Raw genomic sequence first — 21,764 nt, 5'->3', positions numbered from 1 at the left:
TATTCATCTGACATCACACATTTGCAAATTTAAAAACAAGGCGTTTTTGCAGCTTTGTCCTAATAAATGTTTTTTTTTGTACTGATGAAGAAGCTTTGGGTTCTGAAAGTTTAATGTTCATGCTAATATGTAACACAGCTGACAGGACAGCTACTGCACTACAAATTTCTACCAGTTTACTTTGTATGGATGTAATGACCAGGGACAAAAGGATGCGGAAAGGTAAGAATAGAATGGCAAGGCACTGTTATCTACCAACCTGATCTCACAGAATTCATGTTGCTATGGCAAGCCGTTTTAACTTTTATTCATTCTCAGGATATGACTTCTTGATATCAACAATTAAATTTTCACTAGTTAAAATGTTCATTCTTGATATCAGGAATTAGATTTCCACTAGTAACAATGGCTATTTTTGATATCAGCAATTGCATTTCCACTAGTAACAATGTTAATTCTTGATATCAACAATTTAATTTCTGATATCAAGAATTGAATTGTTGATATCAAGAATTGGGAGGGTAATTTTTGATATCAACAATTTAATTCTTGATATCAAGAATTAAATTGTTGATATCAAGAATTAAATTGTTGATATCAAGAATTAACATTGTTACTAGTGGAAATGCAATTGCTGATATCAAAAATAGCCATTGTTACTAGTGGAAATCTAATTCCTGATATCAAGAATGAACATTTTAACTAGTGAAAATTTAATTGTTGATATCAAGAAGTCATATCCTGAGAATGAATAAAAGTTAAAACGGCTTGCCATATGTTGCATCTACTGAGACCTGAGAATATTTCCTAATTAGCACATTTGCTTTCAAGTTCGTCCTTGCTACAGGTCAACCATAGGTTGTATTTTTCCCCTTTTTGTTGTTACTTCATTGTTCATAGAATAGGCCTAGTACCTGTTTTTTTTGGGGGTTATGTCTTAATAAACAAACTCCTGTGTTCATGTATTTACTGCATAGAAACAAAATGAAATAACAACAACAGGCAATAGACTTTAGTGTACTAAAGTTAGATATCTTTTTTTACCTTTGGCATCACAGATGTTGCAGGTAATACTTTCTTCTCAATTTCACATTAGAAGGTTCACTACTGCATTGCAAATGCTGACAAGAGGTTGAAACTGGAACATTCACCGACACATCTTTGAACATCTCTTTTCTTCAAATCAAAGATAGAATGATCCCAGACAGCAAGGCGATGTTGTTCTGTTTGCAATCCAACTATGGTAACACTTTGTTTCGGAGTGTCCTTGTTACACGTTATATATATACTTTAGTAATAACAGTAAAGCAAACAACCTTATAACACTTAACTCTGTATTCTCATTACTCATTTGTGTAATCACACTGTAACAAGGACACATTAAAATAAAGTGGAACCAAACCATCATTTTGTTTGAGACAGAAATTGCAATATGCTGGATTGACATTTAAATTTTAATGAAAGCCAAGAGCACACATGACTGATGACGGTAACAGTGAACCTATCATTATTTTTATGTTTTTTGTTTTATTATCTTGTTACTGACTAAAACATACAGTAATTTTAGTTATTAAATCGATTGATTCAGCAACATTAATGTTCAGTCAATCAAATCACAGTGTAAAGCTGATTCTAAAAATGACTTTCAGGTAAAAATGTGCACGTTAAATATTGGTGACTTTTATTATGACACTACGACTCTTATGTTGAACACGGGATCATATGACACTGATTGAACATGGCTTCAGTTCAGTGGTAAGAACTGTTTACACTTTTAAGACATTTATGACGGTGTCAAACTCTAACGTTACGTTTTTGATGAATAAAGGAATAATGATGAACATGCACTTTGTAATCTGTAAATTACTAGCGATTTAGACTGTAGAGTAGACTAAAGGAAGGTGTACTGTTATGTCAGTGATGGTGATTAATTGTAATGCCATGTTACTTTGATAACCACCATGAAAGTAAATGATACAAAGTCGAATACCAAGGATATTTACTTATTTTACCTAAAGCTAATTAAACGAATATGTTGTGGTATTTGTACCATGACAATACCATTCTTTTGGTCATGTCCAACAACACAATACATTGTGCTATCGTGGTGCCATGTCCTGAAAAACATATTACGTGGTCATTTTTGGTATTTGTTAGCGTTTCCAGCACCGTGTTTTTCAGTCTCATGTATTAATATAATTGTCCATATGACATCTTTATGTTTGTGTTCTGCACAGGCACTCTCGTGCTCGTAAATATGAGAGTGAGTTACAGATGTGTCGTTTGGAGGTTTCAGCAATGGAGTTCAGTGACTATCATCCACTTAAAGCAATCACGGTACATCTACAGCTCTCCTAATGTCCATTTAAATATATATATATACTGTATATATACTGTATATATTCGAGTGAACAGGGTTTGAGTGTGTTGATCAAGAATATGTATTATTTTCCTTAAATTTCTATTTAAGGAAAACCACAGGCTCACCTTCATATAGCCTTGTCCAAGTCATACACAAGCCATTAACTCATGTCTTATAATGCTGCTAGTTAACAGACTAAAGATGGCATGGCATAGCCTGACAGTTAAGCATATGGATTGACAGCTGCACAAAGTTTGAAGCTTGAAATATCACCTCTGCCTAGATGTTTAAAAGAAATTTGATCAGATTTTGGTCATCAGATTGGATCAATTGGATTAGATTTTGATCTGGATCAGACCTTCAATACGTGTTGTTTAAAATGTTTTCTATTAAGCCGTTCTGTCTCAAAAAAATCTATCTATCTATCTATCTATCTATTATTTTATCTGGCATTTATCAATATGTTAATTACAATGACACATTTATCAGAGATAAATCCAGTAGCCCCTCACTGCAGAACAAAGATCCAGGGGGCGGGGTTGGATACACATCTAGGGGGTGGAGATTGGTAGGTTTAGGGGTGGAGATGGGTGGGCTTAGGGATCAGGGGGTGGAGAGGGGTTGGCTTAGGTGTATGTAAGGTGGGAGGAGTTGGATCTGGATCCAACCTCGCCCCCTGGATCTTGTGTTCTAAAGTGAGGACCATCTCGATAAATCAGTCAAAAGTACTTTCTAACAATTTATTCATGCATCCTTTACTGCATGTTTATTTGTTTTGTGTGATATTGGGCGTCAGACTGTTTAAATGAACCTGAGAATGGAAGGGCATGTTTATATTATTGTACTTATTCTGTTTTTTGTTGATTTAAAAAAAAAAGAAAAGGGAAAAAAAAAGAAACCATACATACAGGTGCTGGTCATATAATTAGAATATCATCAAAAAGTTGATTTATTTCACTAATTCCATTCAAAAAGTGAAACTTGTATATTATATTCATTCATTACACACAGACTGATATATTTCAAATGTTTATTTCTTTTCATTTTGATGATTAGAGCTTACAGCTCATGAAAGTCAAAAATCAGTATCTCAAAATATTAGAATATTTACATTTGAGTTTGAATAAATGACCATCCCTACAGTATAAATTCTGGGTATCTTTTGTTCTTTGAAACCACAATAATGGGGAAGACTGCTGACTTGGCAATGATCCAGAAGACGAACATTGACACCCTCCACAAAGAGGGTAAGTCACAGAAGGTCATTACTGAAAGGTGTGGCTGTTTACAGAGTGCTGTATCAAAGCATATTAAATGCAAGGTTGACTGGAAGGAAGAATTTGGGTAGGAAAAGATGCACAAGCAACAGAGATGACCGCAAGCTTGAGAATACAGTCAAGCAAAGCCGATTCAAACACTTGGGAGAGCTTCACAAGGAGTGGACTGAAGCTGGAGTCAGTGCATCAAGAGTCACCACGCTCAGATGTCTTCAGGAAAAGGGCTACCAAGCCACTTCTAAACCAGAGACAACGTCAGAAGCATCTTAACTGGGCTGTGGAGAAAAAGAACTGGACTGTTGCTCAGTGGTCCAAAGTTCCTCTTTTCAGATGAAAGTAAATTTTACATTTCATTTGGAAATCAAGGTCCCAGAGTCTGAAGGAAGAGTGGAGAGGCAAAGAATCCATGTTGCTTGAAGTCCAGTGTGAAGTTTCCACAGTCAGTGATGATTTGGGCTGCCATGTCATCTGCTGGTGTTGGTCCACTGTGTTTTCTGATGTCCACAGTCAACGCAGCCATCTACCAGGAAATTTTAGAGCACTTCATGCTTCCTTCTGTTGACAAGCTTTATGGAGATGCTGATTTCATTTTCCAGCAGGACTTGGCACCTGCCCACACTGCCAAAGGTACCAAAAGCTGGTTCAATGACCATAGTGTTACTGTGCTTGATTGGCCAGCAAACTCGCCTGACCTGAACCCCATAGAGAATCTATGGGGTATTGTCAAGAGGAAGATGAGAGACACCAGACCCAACAATGCAGATGAGCTGAAGGCCACTATCAGAGCAACCTGGGCTCTCATAACACCTGAGCAGTGCCACAGACTGATCGACTCCATGCCACGCCGCATTGCTGCAGTAATTCAGGCAAAAGGAGCCCCAACTAAGTATTGAGTGCTGTACATGCTCATACTTTTCATTTTCATACTTTTCAGTTGGCCAAGATTTCTAAAAATCCTTTCTTTGTATTGGTCTTAAGTAATATTCTAACATTTTGAGATACTGATTTTTGACTTTCATGAGCTGTAAGTTCTAATCATCAAAATTAAAAGAAATAAACATTTGAAATATATCAGTCTGCGTGTAATGAATGAATATAATATACAAGTTTCACTTTTTGAATGGTATTAGTGAAATAAATCAACTTTTTGATGATATTCTAATTATATGACCAGCACCTGTAGCTTGCAGCCTACATTGCGATATGCTGTCCCATTTAGAACATCGGTTATACAGATTTGGCAGTCAGGAGCGGTTTGTATCTGAGGGGCTAATTCCAGATAGCAAACTTTGGGATTTCTAAATCTGGATTATTCCTATCCACATCAACCTTTTTGGAGAACTAACTGGGCCAAGTGTATTCTTGATCAAGAAACCAAAGTTTTGGTTATGCCAGGAAGATTGAATGTGAAATAAGTGAACTGTAAAATACTTTGAACGGAAGTAATTTAATGAAAATGTTTGATCATAATTTTGGAAAATAATTGCCTTTTTTTCTTTCAGGTGACCGATTCTAAATCTCGCCGTGGTGGGCGGAAAGGCAGCACTTCCTCCTCATCTTCCTCCTCTAGTTCTGTGGCTCTGGATCCACTCAGCTCAATGTTGGATGGAACCGACCCGCTCTCTCTCTTCGCTGCGGCATCTGAGACACCAGCTCTCCCACACAGCATCTCTGCTGGGGTAAAATTCACAAAATTCAAAAAAGTGCTCAATTATTACCATATGTGACCCTGGAGCACAAAACCAGTCTTAAGTCACACGGGTATATTTGTAGCAATAGCCAAAAATACACTGTATGGGTCAAAATGATAGATTTTTCTTTTATGCCAAAAATCATTAGTATATTAAGTAAAGATCATGTTCCATGAAGATATTTTGTAAATTTACTACTGTAAATATATCAAAACGTCGTTTTTGATTAGTAATATGCATTGCTAAGAACTTCATTTGGACAACTTTAAAGGCGATTTTCTCAATATTTTGATTTTTTTGCACCCTCAGATTCCCGATTTTCAAGTAGTATCTCGGCCAAAATATTGTCCTATCCTAACAAACTATACATCAATGGAAAGATTATTTATTCAGCTTTCAGATGATGTATAAATCTCAATTTCGAAAAAAATGACACTTAAGACTGGTTTTGTGATCCAAGGGTCACATATGAAAGTTTCAAAGGTACTTATAAAAAATCTCATGGTATGAATAAATATTATTGAATTTGAATTATGTATGTCATTTTTATTTTAATAAGCTATACATTTAAATATGTACGTAACTGTCATAGTTACATTATCTGTTCATGGTTAAAATGATGTGACTGAATACACATTTATGAAACATTTGTTAAATGTGGTCTTTTTCACTTTTACTATTTTGTTTTAGGAGCTGGGGCGGAAACATACGGAGAAAGAGGAGGAAGTGGGCTCAGACTTTGAGCCGTGGTCATCTAAACGTGGAGAAATCCTGTCTAGGTTCACCACCACAGAGAAACTGTCTATAGTAGGTGCAGCGCTTTACAGCTCTCACTCATCCTGTCAGTCTTTACTTCTGACAGATGATAATGAAACTTTTATTTCTCTTACAGAATCTCTTCATGGGCTCAGACAAGAGTGAGTTCATCAGAAAGTCAGATCCTCCTTTAAATTTCAATTCAATTTTTTACATATGTTACATATTTAAAAAATAATTGAGGATTGGTAACTGACATACATTTTTAATTTATTATTATCATTATTATTATCTTTTATTATGTTACAATTTATTATTTTATATATTGGTCTGTTTTATTTTTAAAAATAGAGGATTGAAACTTGATGTTTATTTTCAAATTTCCACATTTTATTTTTTTTCATTTTTTAATAAATAATTGAAGAATAGTACCTGCCATACAAAATGCAAATCCATTCTTGCACCTCTAAAATACTAAAATTCAGTACTAACTTACTAATTTCATCCTGACCATTACTGAGATAATAATAACTATCACTGTGGCGTGTATGTGCTGATTCACAAACAGTCTGTAAAATTACTATTGTTTATTTTTATTTTTTTACCTAAGTAATGACATTGACAAACTTCAGTAGACACTAAATAGTTTGGTTTGTGTTTAGGTAAAGCATCCAGCCCCAGCTCAGCGGTGTCAGAGAAGGTGCGCACTCGTCTGGAGGAACTGGACGACCTGGAGGAGGTGGGTCTCGTCTGGAGATGTCTTGTGCTTTACTGTTTGTTTGTAGACATGTTAATAAATATGTGGTGTGTTGTGTGTGCTCAGGGGTCCCAGAGGGAGCTGTTGAACCTGTCCCAGCAGGACTATGTCAACCGCATTGAAGAGCTCAACCAGTCTCTGAAGGAAGCTTGGGGTTCAGACCAGAAAGTCAAAGCCCTAAAAATCGTCATCCAGGTATGAGGACCTGTTAACACATAAACCAGCAGTATACACTCAAGTGACATTTAAAGCCAAAGTCGAGTCTATTAACTTTAATAATGCACATTTCTAGTCTTGTTGTGAATGATTCATCAGTGCAGAAAAAAATCTTCATCAAAATATAATGACGTGCTTTCCTTTTCTCAGTGCTCCAAGCTGCTCTCTGATACGTCAGTAATTCAGTTCTATCCCAGCAAGTTTGTTCTCATCACAGATATCCTGGACACTTTCGGTAAGTGTTGCCCATGTCAATAATCTTTCTGTTTATTCGTATTTTACTGACAACATAACCCCCATTCTGCAGTAATAGCTTCTTAACTTTATAAATGACAAGCATCACTATTTAATTTTCCTTTTTAATTAACATGAAGAGTGTATTTAAATGCAGCAAGATAATAGGAAAATGTTTGTCTGTTACTCTTGGTGATGTCATATGTGTGCAGGTGGTCTGGTGTATGACAGGATCTGGTCCATGTGTGCTGACCCTCATCCTCTACCAGGTAAAACATAATGCATCACAACTCAGCATATTTTTTTTTTACCATCTCTGTGACTTTGTTCATGTATTTTCTAATTAATGTCATTCTCAGAATCGTTCTGCGCTGATGACGTGAATGACACAGCCAAAGAGACGTGCCTCAACTGGTTCTTTAAAATCGCCTCCATCAGAGAGCTTGTCCCTCGATTGTATCTTTTCAGCAGGATTTTGACAGTATTTAACTTTTTCGAAAAATTCATATGTGGAAATGTTGATGCAAAAAATTATTAAATTAAATAAGCGTGTAAAAACAAACAGCAGTGTTTTAAGCACCAGCACTTGTACTGTTTACAATGTTTTAATGATTAAGCCTGTGAAGCCTGACATAGTTGATGAAATAGTTTGAAAAATATAATTTGGGAAAAGAACAGTTTATTGAACTTTTTTTGGGGGATTATGATCATATTTGATTACATCAGGCTTTTATGGCTCTTATGGTATGATATAGGAGAATTTGGAACTCATACTGGAGGAGGGAAAAACTCAAGGCCCAAGCTGAGCAGAAATATTCAATTTGCAGTTACTGATCTTTATATGGCCAAAAAGTAAGGTGAAATTCTGTTAGCTTGTAATGTAAATATCAGATCTTTATAACAGTTTAACAAACTGTTTATATAAAATGCATACATATAAATATCCATTGTCACTTTGTCTTCCTGTAATATGTCTTGGTAAGATGATTTTTAAATGCTTAGTTTTATGATAGAAGTTCTAAATGTATAATTCTATATATGCAATAGTGATTATTGAGAGATAAATGTTCCTCAAAAGCTTGATCTCATATTTGATGCTCACATTTTAATATGATTTCTCCAAAACTTTATATATGGATAATAAAGTAAACCTCATCTTGAAATATTACTAAGAATAAAAAAGTTATTCTTATGTTTACTTAAGAGCAAAAAGGCAATACAATTACAATAAAAGATTGTGAAAAAATGTTTTGATCATGCTAATAAATTGAAGGTCTTATAAATTTGCATATACAATTTGATACAGTCAGATTTATAGGATCATGGTCATGAGAAACTATTGAAAGATTGAAAAAATAACATAAATATGAACTGAACCCCAAGAATGTAATTGTGAACCCTTGACTTTAGCTCAGATATGTTGAAGCTGCTCTTCTGAAATGCAACCGCTTCTTGACAAAGTCGTAAGTATCTGAGCAATGCAACACTTCTGTTCATGCAGGTTGGAATTTTCATTGGTCACTGATGTCCTCTTTCTGTCCTTTAGTGGGATTCAGGAGACGCTGCAGAGACTGACAGCGATGATCAGAGGAATAGGAGACCCGCTGGTGGCTGTATACGCACGGGCGTATTTATGCAGGGTGAGAAGAATAAAGTCCTCTGAGCATATTATGTATTTTAGCAGGTTCTCCCTACAACTTCGACTTTTTTGCTAAAAAGTGGTATTTTCAGTTGTTGCATAGTGGATGATAAAACAAGCAAAACCCTGTAGTTTCAAAGTGAAGGAGTGACCCGAGCCATATCATAGAGACTCTAGCTTTCTATCTTTCTCTCAGGTTGGGATGGAGGTGGCTCCGCATCTGAAGGACAGTCTCAATAAGAATTTCTTCGATCTGCTGGCCTCATTCCGTCAGATTCATGGTGAAAGTGTGCAGAATCAGCTGGTGCTGCAGCGGGTGGAGATTCCCATCTATCTGACCCTCTATTCTCCTGCAATACACTGGATCCTGCAATGTGTGGCATACAGAGCGCCAGAGGTACATGCATACACTCCACTCAGCGTTCAATTCAAAGTCAGACATGGAATATTCCTAACGGATAACTCAAACTTCTGCCCATGAAGGCGTTCCACTGCATGCTCGGTGGATGTGTAAGGATGACAGCACTACTATTAGCTTTGCAGATGTTTGATTGTTAACCAAAAATGTCTCAGTCAAAACCAAACAACAATGTGCAATGCTTGCATCTGACCTGCAGGTGTATGATTATCAACAAAGAAGAATATTGCTTTGTGTTAGCACTGTTTTACAGTACATACCTGTCTATGCAGACATGTGCTGTTGGCCACAGTGTTCAATTTACTGCATGTTCATTGCCGCATCTCAGCACAGTTGTACATTTCTACACAAGATTCCAAGTTGGGGTCCATTCCATTGGAAATTTTGACTTTCTGAGTTAAATGGAATGCATTGGAAAACATTGGGAACCAAGGTCTGAAATTAATGGGGCCTCGGGACAAAAATGCCAGTTTTGCGTGATCACAGTAATGAACTGATTGCTTCAGTAATGGAAAACAGTCTTTTTTTTTTTCCTGTATATAATTTAAACTCAGTTTGAATAACCTTTTTTTTTGATGCTACGATAACCAATTTTAAGTCTTGATCATAAAAAGCAAATGAAAAACCCATTCGTAATGTTTCTCAGCTGGTTTTGTCTCTGTAGACTATAAGAATATGACATGCCGTTTCCCCATGCAAATAAATTGTTGTATGTATTCTAATAATCAACAATAATAATCATTATTACAATATCAATAATAATTTTGTTCAAATCATCTTTCTAATGACTTTTTAATTTGTTTACTTTATGTAGGCTGTTTAAAATTACGTTAATCTCATATAATTTTTATGCATTTGTCACCTTTGAGCAACATCAAAGTCTATAGAATACCCAACACTCAATATGGCCGCTCTATCGAACGAAGCCCCGCCTTCTGAGCAAAAGAGCCAATCCCTAATCGAGTCAGCGCGTCACTGCAGCTGCCGTTAGAAGTCCTTGTTGCTATCCACCTTTTTCTTGCCGTAAAAATGGGCGTGGCCATTTGTAAATTCTATAGGTCTCATATCCGCGTCCAGCTATTTTTAGCTGTTCAAAACAGTTCGTTTTGCTGCTAGATATTGAAAATTTGGTGTAAATAATATGATCTTACGATATTATTTTAATGTGTTATCTTAATTATGAACACACTGGTTTGTAGTGCAAACAGTTTTACTGTTTAACGTTACTGCATGTTGTTATTCTTCTCGTTATTTATCTATAACGGCTAATGAACCAGAAGTCTCACCCATAGGATTACGTCCGCGTTGAAGAAAAAGGTGGATAGAAAGAGTGTTCTGAGACGTGCGTCTAGGATTTCGCATGAGCACTGGCTGGTAAAAATAAGCTTTTTTAGCGCTATTTGAAAAAAATAAACAACATTTATGATACAGTTGTTGTCAGATTTCATTGGTGATTACAAATATGAAATTTAATCGTAAGCTCGGCGAACAGTTTTGGAGAATTTGATGTTTCCCCATTCAAAGAGATATGAGCTGCACTTGTTTCAAAGATGGCCGCCGAATGACATGAGTCATGACTTGCCTTAAAGCAACTTTGTCAGCATTAAACAGTCTGTGCAAATAAACATACCGTGTTAGATGCAGCTTCTGCGCCACTTTGGCATTGTAAAAATGGTTTTGTTGTTGCTGATCCTATTTTATTGGTAAAGTATTATTCTAATACTTTAAGTAAGTAAGTAAGTATTCTAATTTATTGAATTAATTGATTCAGTTTAAGTATTTATTTATTTAAAATTTATATAAGTTAATTATTTAAAAAAATCCCTTACAAAGGTTAAAAAAGAGAGAAATTTAAATTAAAAAATTAAAAAATTCCAGGAGGCAAATATTGCCTCTTAATGAAAAAAGTCAATTTTTGGGAACATTTTTCCAGTCACAAAATTTTGAAATTAGTCAAAATGTGATCGAAATGTGTTTGTCTTTTAAAGGTTCTGCTTACAGAGATGATGGACAGATGCAAGAAACTGGGCAACAAGTAAGATCTAACTCTACTGAATCTCTATGAACCCATTCATTCCAAGTTCAAAAATGACAATTTTTAATTGTTCAGATGGCAGGAGATAAGTGACCAAAAATTATGAAAATTAAGCTTAAGACTCATTGTGAATAGTGTTGGTGCATTGTTGTTTAATCGCATTGGACTTTGTAAGAGGCAGACGTTCTTGATCATTAGTGATGCTTACTTAGGGAAGAATACATATTAGTATTGCTCATACTTATAAATTTCCTAAGACTGAATATTAAACTTCAGCATGTAATTCCTGCATCGGTTGTGCTATGCACAGGAATGATGCCTTTAAATCTTGCAAATTTTAGCCTAACAGATGGACGAAAAATCAAAAAGCCTAAAAAGGTGAAAAAAAAAAAAAAAAAAACCCATTAAGACCAGAATATCATAGAAACTTGGTGGTGGGCACTTTTGACCAGTAAGCGACCACCCAGAACAAACTAGCTTTGTGATTGTGACTTTTGCATGACCATGCATCTTCAGAAAATGTAAAAATCTAGTACTGAATTCACAACTGCCGCACGTGTTTGAATTTGCGATATTCATTCATTTCCACATAGTGCTCTCCTGTTGAACTCTGTCATGTGGGCATTCCGGGCAGAATTTGTCGCAACAAGAGCGACAGACTTTATTGGCATGATCAAAGACTGTGATGAAGCTGGATTTCCCAAGGTGATAAAACACACATCTACAGTTTACAGACAGGCCAAAAGCTCAGGGTCTATTTCATAGTTTATATTCATGTTTGTATTTTTCCAGCACCTGTTGTTTGCATCTCTGGGTCGCAGTCTGTCCTGTGCTGACCCTCCAGAGAGTGAGAGACTCTCCATACTCAACGAAGCTTGGAAGGTCATCACTAAAGTGCGCAGTCCAAGGGTAAACGCCTCTGTTGATCTCTGAATGTTTTAAAGATGTAATATGAATTGATCACAAAATTGAATAAAATCCACATGCACTGCGTGTTCTTCAACTCAGGATTACATCAACTGTGCTGAGATCTGGGTGGAGTTTACCTGCCGTCACTTCACGGTGAGTTATCTGCTCTGTTTAGCTAAGATTTTTATTTTTATTTTTTTTATTTTGTTTCAATTTGTTCCTCATAGAAACGGGAGGTGAACACGGTCCTCGCTGATATCATCAAACACATGACTCCAGACAGAGCTTTTGAGGATGCATATCCACAGGTACGCAAGAAACATACATATGATGATGTCAGATGGTCTTGATGAAGTCATGGCAATTCATCCAATTCCTTTGTGTGTTTTAGCTGCAGTCAGTGATAAAGAAGGTCCTCACCTACTTCCATGACTTCTCAGTGCTCTTCTCAATGGTATGACTACAGCAAAAACTGACCTTTAGCAGGGCTGTACTCCATTCAGATTTGATTTGAGATTGCCAGGTCTTGAATTTATTGGGTAGGATTAGGGATGTAGAATATGGTCATGCAGAATATGTGCTTTATAAGTACTAATAAATAGCCAATATGTTAATAATAGGCTGCTAATAATGTCCGTTATGTGTTGAATTTCTTTAAATTTCAATTAATTAAATTGCAAATCAGATTTAACTTTAACATTCTTTTTTGGCCAATACATCACAAATTCTTTTGAATTTTGTCCCAAATAAATACAAACCCGATTCCAAAAAAGTTGGGACACTGTACAAATTGTGAATAAAAAAGGAATGCAATAATTTACAAATCTCATAAACTTATATTTTATTCACAATAGAATATAGATAACATATCAAATGTTGAAAGTGAGACATTTTGAAATGTCATGTCAAATATTGGCTCATTTTGGATTTCATGAGAGCTACACATTCCAAAAAAGTTGGGACAGGTAGCAATAAGAGGCCTGAAAAGTTAAATGTACATATAAGGAACAGCTGGAGGACCAATTTGCAACTTATTAGGTCAATTGGCAACATGATTGAGTATAAAAAGAGCCTCTCAGAGTGGCAGTGTCTCAGAAGTCAAGATGGGAAGAGGATCACCAATTCCCCCAATGCTGAGGCGAAAAATAGTGGAGCAATATCAGAAAGGAGTTTCTCAGAGAAAAATTGCAAAGAGTTTGAAGTTATCTTCATCTACAGTGCATAATATCATCCAAAGATTCAGAGAATCTGGAACAATCTCTGTGCGTAAGGGTCAAGGCCGGAAAACCATACTGGATGCCCGTGATCTTCGGGCCCTTAGACGGCACTGCATCACATACAGGAATGCTACTGTAATGGAAATCACAACATGGGCTCAGGAATACTTCCAGAAAACTTTGTCGGTGAACACAATCCACCGTGCCATTCGCCGTTGCCGGCTAAAACTCTATAGGTCAAAAAAGAAGCCATATCTAAACATGATCCAGAAGCGCAGGCGTTTTCTCTGGGACAAGGCTCATTTAAAATGGACTGTGGCAAAGTGGAAAACTGTTCTGTGGTCAGAACGAATCAAAATTCGAAGTTCTTTTTGGAAAACTGGGATGCTATGTCATCCGGACTAAAGAGGACAAGGACAACCCAAGTTGTTATCAGCGCTCAGTTCAGAAGCCTGCATCTCTGATGGTATGGGGTTGCATGAGTGCGTGTGGCATGGGCAGCTTACACATCTGGAAAGGCACCATCAATGCTGAAAGGTATATCCAAGTTCTAGAACAACATATGCTCCCATCCAGACGTCGTCTCTTTCAGGGAAGACCTTGCATTTTCCAACATGACAATGCCAGACCACATACTGCATCAATTACAACATCATGGCTGCGTAGAAGAAGGATCCGGGTACTGAAATGGCCAGCCTGCAGTCCAGATCTTTCACCCATAGAAAACATTTGGCGCATCATAAAGAGGAAGATGCGACAAAGAAGACCTAAGACAGTTGAGAAACTAGAAGCCTGTATTAGACAAGAATGGGACCACATTCCTATTCCTAAACTTGAGCAACTTGTCTCCTCAGTCCCCAGACGTTTGCAGACTGTTATAAAAAGAAGAGGGGATGCCACACAGTGGTAAACATGGCCTTGTCCCAACTTTTTGAGAAGTGTTGATGCCGTGAAATTTAAAATCAACGTATTTTTCCCTTAAAATGATACATTTTCTCAGTTTAAACATTTGATATGTCATCTATGTTGTATTCTGAATAAAATACTGAAATTTGAAACTTCCACATCATTGCATTCTGTTTTTATTCACAATTTGTACAGTGTCCCAACTTTTTTGGAATCGGGTTTGTACTTAGTAATCTCAATAAATATGAGTAGGAATCTCAAATAAAGTAGTATGATCATAAAAATGCTGATGTATAATGTTTTGATGATTGCAGGAGAAGTTCTTGCCCTTTCTGGACATGTTCCAGAAAGACAGTGTGAGGGTGGAGGTGTGTAAATCCATCATGGAGGTCTTCATCAAGTATGTTTTTCACTCACTATTCAGTATTAGAATAACTCCTCCTCTGTGTAGCTATGCAAGTGTTCGGTTAATTCTAGCTTTAGTTATAAGGATTCTGTCTTGGTTGAGGCTGATGTATTTTCTGTTTAGACACCAGCAGGAACCAACGAGAGATCCAGTCATCCTTAACGCACTGCTGCACATCTGTAAGACAATGCACGATTCTGTCAAGTGAGTGAGCTGTTTTTTATAGCATCTCGCTATTAATGCAGAATTAGAGAGTGTTACATTGACGTGTTTGCATGTGGTTTTTGTGTTGTAGTGCTCTAACTCTAGATGATGAGAAAAGAGCTCTGTCTCTGCTGATCAATGGATTTATTCGTATGGTGAGTCCCTGTCTTACAATACATCTACTTCGCGGAGGCAACCACCCTCCGCTGCGTGTCGGGTGGTTCTTCGCCTCCACGTTGTGCATTCAAATCGTTTAATGCACAGCTAGCCGTTGATTATCCCTTACATATATCATTTAAACTGTAAACTTATATGGTCAGAGTCAGCAACTACAACATAAACATATATAGTTTGTTTCACTGATTTTTTTTATTTTTTTCATCAGGTGTCATTTGGGAGGGACTTTGAGCAGCAGTTGAGTTTCTGTGTGGAAGCCAGAGCAACTTTCTGTAATCTGGAGCCCGTCATCATTCACCTGATTCATGTGAGCAGCCTGTGTGCTAATGTGTTATGATTTTATACAAGGGATTTTCAAACCTTTCTACAAGCTTGTAGCGCCCCCTGAGATTAATTGAATATATATATATATATTTTTTTAGGGATGCATCGATAGGATTTTTTGGCCGATACCAATTTTAACAAACAACTATTGGCCGATACCGATGTTGGTCAATTGCATAAAGTAGGGTTTAAAAACAAAAAGAAAAAAAAATAATCGATCGGTTCACTCCTAACAGAATTGGCATTTGAATGTTTCTGTCCCTGCATTCCTCTGTATTATTACTGTTCTAAAACTGAAAAATACCGGTTAATAATGTTTTTTTTTTTTACTTTTTAATAATGGATTTAAAAAAAACGCTAATCGTATAAGCGTTTTGAGAGGAAAAACAGCCTAAATTAGTAGGATGTACGTCGCATTTTATTATTACATTCAGAATGTTGGCTAAAATATTGGTAAATATTACAAAAATTACAAACACAATTAGACTATTTTAGTTCCCTTCTCTCCAAAACAAATCTTCTAAAGTTGTAGCCTATTTAGGCTAAATATAAACGTCAAGCCAAAATGAATTCATTTAAAAGCAAAATTGAAGCCTACCTCTCTCCTAACTTTTTATGTTTCTTTAACTGTATTTTATTTTGATAATGAACAGGCTGCAGTGTCAAGTTGTGTGTGCGTGTGAGGCGCCGACTCAATCACTGCATTATTTTCCCAACTGTTACTCTGTAATTTATGGTCATACCAATGCTGGTTGGTCATGCAGATAGAAGCAAAACGTCATTCATCATCGGTTTCCTTTCCGTGAACTTCGGAGCGTGTTATTTACCTATGATGAATTTACCTATGATTAATTTACAGCTGAGCGCAGGCATTTCACATATATTTTGTACAGATTTTATTTTGTTTTGGCAAGTATTTAATTGTTTTGCCCAGAGAAAAACATTGTATTTTGCAACAGACATGCAACTCGTTGTCTCCATGCAGTTAATTGATAAACCATCGCTATTTCCGATATGTCGATGGCTTTAAATTAATCAAAAATTGGCCGATAAATATCAGTGGCCAATACATTGGTGCATCCCTAATATATTTATTTATTTAATAATATAATTATTTGCATAATTTTATGTTTTTATTATGTAATTATTAGCTTTTTATCAAATCCAGTTTGGGAAAAACTGTGTTATAGAAATAGCTCACAATCTGAGTGCATATTTTTGTTATCAGCAAACAACTATATTTTCATGTCAATGTATGTATTCTCTTATGCATCTATGTATTGTTTTTGTAGTAAATTTATCTCTTCCACCAAGGTCACTTTGCAGCCTGCATCTCATGCGGCTTGATATCTGTGTTGACATAGCTGTAATATCTGATCAGGGTCATGATAGAGGATTTATTAAAACACATTATTCATATTCAGTCCTCAACTCTGTTTTAATGTCCCTATGGGTTTTATTTTAGTAAGCAGATTGAAACTGCATGCTGTAAAGTCTAACATTAGTCTAATGGAGTGCTGAGGGACTGTCTGTCATGATGATATGAATGTCTCTCTTATAGACGGTGAATCAGTTAGCCATGGAGACCAGACGTGTAATGAAAGGCAATCACTCACGTAAAACGGCTGCTTTTGTCAGGGTTAGTTTTTTCTGTATCACTTTTACATAATGTTAATGGTTGAATCTTATGAGGAACTTTTTCAAGTAGTAATTTGTAAATTGTAATTGCTTCGGGAGATTCCCCATAATACTATTGGATTCCTGCATTATCCTGTTTTAGCCCATAAATGACTGAGTTTTTGCTGCTTGTTGTGTGTTTATTTGCAGGCATGTGCTGCCTACAGTTTCATCACCATTCCGTCCCTCACCAGTATCTTCAGCCGTCTCAACCTCTATCTGCTCTCTGGACAGGTAGCACTGGCCAACCAGTGTCTGTCCCAAGGTGAGTGCTGAATCCTCTCTTAGACTGAAGATGCTCTTGTACATCTTTGTTCCAGCCTCTCATTGTGAAGGATAATTAAAATACACTACCATTCAAAAGAAACAATAATGTTGTGAAATAAAATGTAATTTGTTACTTTGATAGAACAACAGCCATTACTCCAGTATTCAGTGTCACATGATCCATCAGAAATTATTTTAATATGCTGATTAACTTAATTTTCTTTGCTGCATAATATTTTGGTGGAAATAGTGCTAAATTATTTTCAGGATTCTTTGATGAATAGAAAGTGTCTTGCTTTCGGTTGTTGACGCTCTAAAGCTTGGCTTCCAAGTCTTTAATACTTATTTTGCTGGATCTGCTTTTGAGATTGTTAACCACCAGATCCTCCTGTCAACTCTATTGGCAAAGGGCATCTCAGGAACCACACTCCAGTAGTTTGAGTCTTACCTCTCAGATAGGTCCTTCAAGGTGTCTTGGAGGGGTGATGTATCCAAGTCGCAACATCTAACTACTAGGGTGCCTCAGGGATCAGTTCTTGGACCACTTCTCTTCTCTGTCTAAATGGCATCACTAGATTCTGTCATTCAGAAACTTGGTTATTCATATCACTGCTATGCTGATGACGCTCAACTCTACCTCTCATCCCATCCTGATGATCCTATGTTGGCTGCTCGCATCTCAGCATGTCTAACAGACATTTCTTGCTGGATGAAGGACCATCACCTTCAACTCAACCTTGCTAAGACAGAACTGCTTGTGGTTTCAACAAACCCATCATTTTATCACAATTTCACCATCCACCTCGACACATCAACCATAACTACTTCAAAGACACAAAAAAAAAAAAAAAAAAATGTTTAAAAAAATTAAGCAAAAAAAAACAAACAAACAGATTTTAACATTGTTAATAAGAAATATTTCTTGAGCACCAAATCACCCTATTAGAATGTTTTCTGAGGGTTATGTTTGAAATTGCATTAATATTTAAATATTTCACAATATTACTGTATTCTAGATCAAATAAATGCAGCCTTGATTAACATAAGAGACTTCATTAAAGATTATGGCATGTAATATAGGAATCTTAAAGATTTCAAACTTTCAGATGTTTGTGTACAAAACTGATCTCAGATCAGTGCAGCCTCTGCCATGATCGGCCAAAACTGAGTGTGATTGTATGAATTTAATATGGACTGGGAAAACTTAATTTTGATTTTTATGTCCAATTCTCAGCGGATGCGTTTCTGAAAGCAGCCGTCAGTCTTTTGCCAGAAGTCCCACGAACCATCAGCATTGAGGGTAAACAGCGATCATCTGAGCCCTTCCTCCTCGACTTCATTAACAACTTCCTCTCCACACTGCTCGTAGTGCCGGTAATACATGCATAAATATTTGCAGGTGTGTTTTAGGATAATCTTGCTTGTACATATCGAAGCATGATTGTTGACTTGGTCTCGTAGGATCATCCGGAGCAGGGTGTGCTGTATCTGGTGCGAGGGCTGTTGAATATGGTGCAGGACTACACCTGGGAGGACAACAGTGACGCTAAGATCCGTGTCTACATCAGCGCTGTACCATTACTAGCAGCAATGAGCCAAGAAAGCTATCTTTACACCATTCCTAAAGGTACTGCAGTGAATAAATGCAGACATTTAATAAACACATCAGCTTAATGTCTTTCTGACATTGAAGTCTAAATGGAAGTATGCTTGTTCCTGTTGCAGTGGATTCCAATGAAACCCTCTATGGAGGAGATCCCAAGTTCATTGCAGAGATCAACAAGTTGTGTGAGACTCTGATCAGTCAGGTTCTGGATCATTTAAAAGGGCTGGGAAGAGATGAGGTGAGATAGTGTGTCTCTAAAAGTATCTGTACCCTTCAGATATGATCATACATTTTTGTGCATTAGTGCAATGCATTAGACAACAAAATATCAAGGTATAGAAGCTTTTTAAGGTTTTACAAGATAAAACAGTAAGTATGGTGTTCAAAATGAAAGTATTGTGACGCTTTGTGGTGGTCAACAATGGACATTAGAGGTCAAACGATGTATAGTGTTTGCCAATTAATCAGCACTGATAGTTATCAGTTTTCTGTAAAAAATCAGCGGCAAAAGTTACTGAACGTTTATTTGGTTGTTTAATTCATCCGTTCAGAAAAAGATGTCGCTTCTGATTTATGAATTCTCATCCAGTAAGCTTTTATTTGAAGGGGTTGAGAGGAGCTGTTGCTATAATCATGAGCAGTGTTGTTAATTAAATCTTGTTGTTAACCAAAATTTGTTCATGTTAAAAATGCTGTCCAGGTTTTTGCTTTAGCATGTCCAGTCGCTTGCTTCGTAAGAATGTGTGTGCGCAGAACAGCGTAATTTTTTGTTTTATAATTTTATAAACCGTTTTGTTTATACAAAATAAACCTTATGTAGTAGTTATGTTCAAAAGAGCAAGGTAAAATATATACATCTAAAAAGTGAGCACGTTATAATGTTCATATGAGGGCACATAGACATAATATATACTGTACAGACCATTTGAAAATTAGATTCAAATGTCGATTTTATTTCTCCCAGTTTCTCTATTCCTTTCTTGTACATATATTTCATGATAAAAATAATATATATATATATTTTTTTGAAATTTTATATTTTTTGGTAATATTTCAAGTTTAATCATTTCAAAACACACTCTCAAGTCACTATTGTTAATTTTGTAATATTTCAGCACTAATTTGCTTTTGATACATTCAATTTCATTGAGTTTTTATTCATATTATTGATTTTATAAATCAATTAATTGGTCATCTGTAAAGATATTTATTTAAAATCGTATAAATTGTGAAATGTGCTATACAAACAATATATTTATAAAAAAACTCTCCGTATTTCAGCAATCATTAAAATTCAAAAGGGAAAAAAAGTAAAGTTGTTGTACTTAGTAAAAAGTAAAATGTAATGTTTTTACTTTTATATTTCTGGGTTAGATATTTTCACTTTTAACAGAGTAGAATTTGGTGCCATTGTATGTCAGGACAATCACATATATGTTTATTATTAGTATTATTGTTATTATTCAGCATAGCTATAAGTGTGATATGTGATATTTCTGTTTTATTTTGTGTGTTTCAGGGAGTGCGCAGACAGGGTAGTCTGGCTTTCTCTCTGTTTGGTTGTCTGTTGGCTCATGGCGATCTACGCAACAACAAACTCAATCAGCTGGCTGTCAACCTGTGGAACCTGAGTCACAAACACGGCTTTTGTGACACGCGCACATCGGTAAGTCATACTCAGTATCGCATTAGCACTTGGTGGCAAATACAATGCCCTGACGTCTCTCTCTCTCTCTCTCTCCCTCCAGGTGCGGACTCTGGAGTACATCAAACATCAGGCGCAGCAGACAGACATGAGCCATCTCTCTGACATGACGGCACGTCTGTCTCTGCAGTCCAGAGCCTGATGCGCTGGTGGAGACATTCCAGTGACAGACTGTCAGAAACCCTCAGGTGGTTTGACATTCATATATAGTGTTATTGAAACGATTACCGAAACTAACCTGTAGTTTCCCATTGGCTCAAACTTCTACAGTCTAGTCTAAAATCTAGTCACGATCTATTATTATTTGATTGTCTATAATGTCAGTTTGCACTTGTTTTTGTACAGCTTGTGTGCCTAACCAGGAATTATGTAATAAAATGTTTTAAATCATGACATCTTGTTGATTTTGTTTGAGGAGAAAATGACTACAGATTCAGAATTTCTTTACGACTTTCTATGGATCTGAACTGCATGTTGTTACAGGAAAAACGTCCCTGTAATTTTTCTTGATAGAAGCTGCTTAAGATCCGGAGGTTACAGGGCATGTTAAAAATCATCACGCTGAACATTCACAGCCTTGTGTTTATAATCACACTTGCAAACTATTCTAACTTAAACATGAGGGGGGAAAAAAGTTGAAAGAGTTGTCAAAGCTTGTGGTGGTGATATTGAGGTCACTTGACAGTGGTGTAGCTCATTTATAGCCTACGTTTAGATTTTTACTTCTGCTAATTCCATTCGTTTCAAAATTGTCTTTGTGTGAATATGAACAAAATGTCTAAAAATCATAAACTTTTGTTAGTCACAGAGCTTATTTAATGCCATAATCCAAAAGCCAATGTTAAAATGCTGTCGGGTTTTTGTTGAGGGGACCAGGGGTGATACAAAATGAATCCCTGCAGGTATTGTAGCCATTGCATTGGTGTATTAACCAGGGTTGAGGAAAGTTACTTTTAAAAGTAAAGCATTACAATATTGTGT

The 21,764-nt window shown here is 36.3% G+C and overlaps 1 protein-coding gene across 1 annotated transcript; it reads left to right on the top strand.

Moving 5' to 3' along the window:
- The first annotated feature begins 1,698 nt into the window (after positions 1 to 1,698).
- On the top strand, positions 1,699 to 21,176 carry vps35l (VPS35 endosomal protein sorting factor like). Its single transcript, XM_058794509.1, has 30 exons — positions 1,699 to 1,755; positions 2,238 to 2,337; positions 5,142 to 5,318; positions 6,021 to 6,137; positions 6,223 to 6,247; positions 6,749 to 6,825; positions 6,910 to 7,038; positions 7,210 to 7,294; positions 7,506 to 7,562; positions 7,653 to 7,749; positions 8,709 to 8,756; positions 8,840 to 8,933; positions 9,129 to 9,329; positions 11,339 to 11,385; positions 11,979 to 12,090; positions 12,178 to 12,294; positions 12,394 to 12,447; positions 12,522 to 12,602; positions 12,686 to 12,748; positions 14,732 to 14,817; positions 14,947 to 15,027; positions 15,119 to 15,182; positions 15,413 to 15,511; positions 17,090 to 17,167; positions 17,356 to 17,470; positions 18,707 to 18,846; positions 18,934 to 19,099; positions 19,198 to 19,316; positions 20,598 to 20,744; positions 20,827 to 21,176. Exons 1-30 carry the CDS (start codon positions 1,739 to 1,741, stop codon positions 20,923 to 20,925), a joined length of 2,892 nt encoding a protein of 963 aa, XP_058650492.1. The 5' UTR covers positions 1,699 to 1,738; the 3' UTR covers positions 20,926 to 21,176.
- Positions 21,177 to 21,764: the final 588 nt, after the last annotated feature.

This window comes from Onychostoma macrolepis, chromosome 12 (genome assembly GCF_012432095.1).
Source record: "Onychostoma macrolepis isolate SWU-2019 chromosome 12, ASM1243209v1, whole genome shotgun sequence".
NCBI classification, from domain to species: domain Eukaryota; kingdom Metazoa; phylum Chordata; class Actinopteri; order Cypriniformes; family Cyprinidae; genus Onychostoma; species Onychostoma macrolepis.
This window is presented reverse-complemented; position numbering and strand designations above follow the sequence as displayed.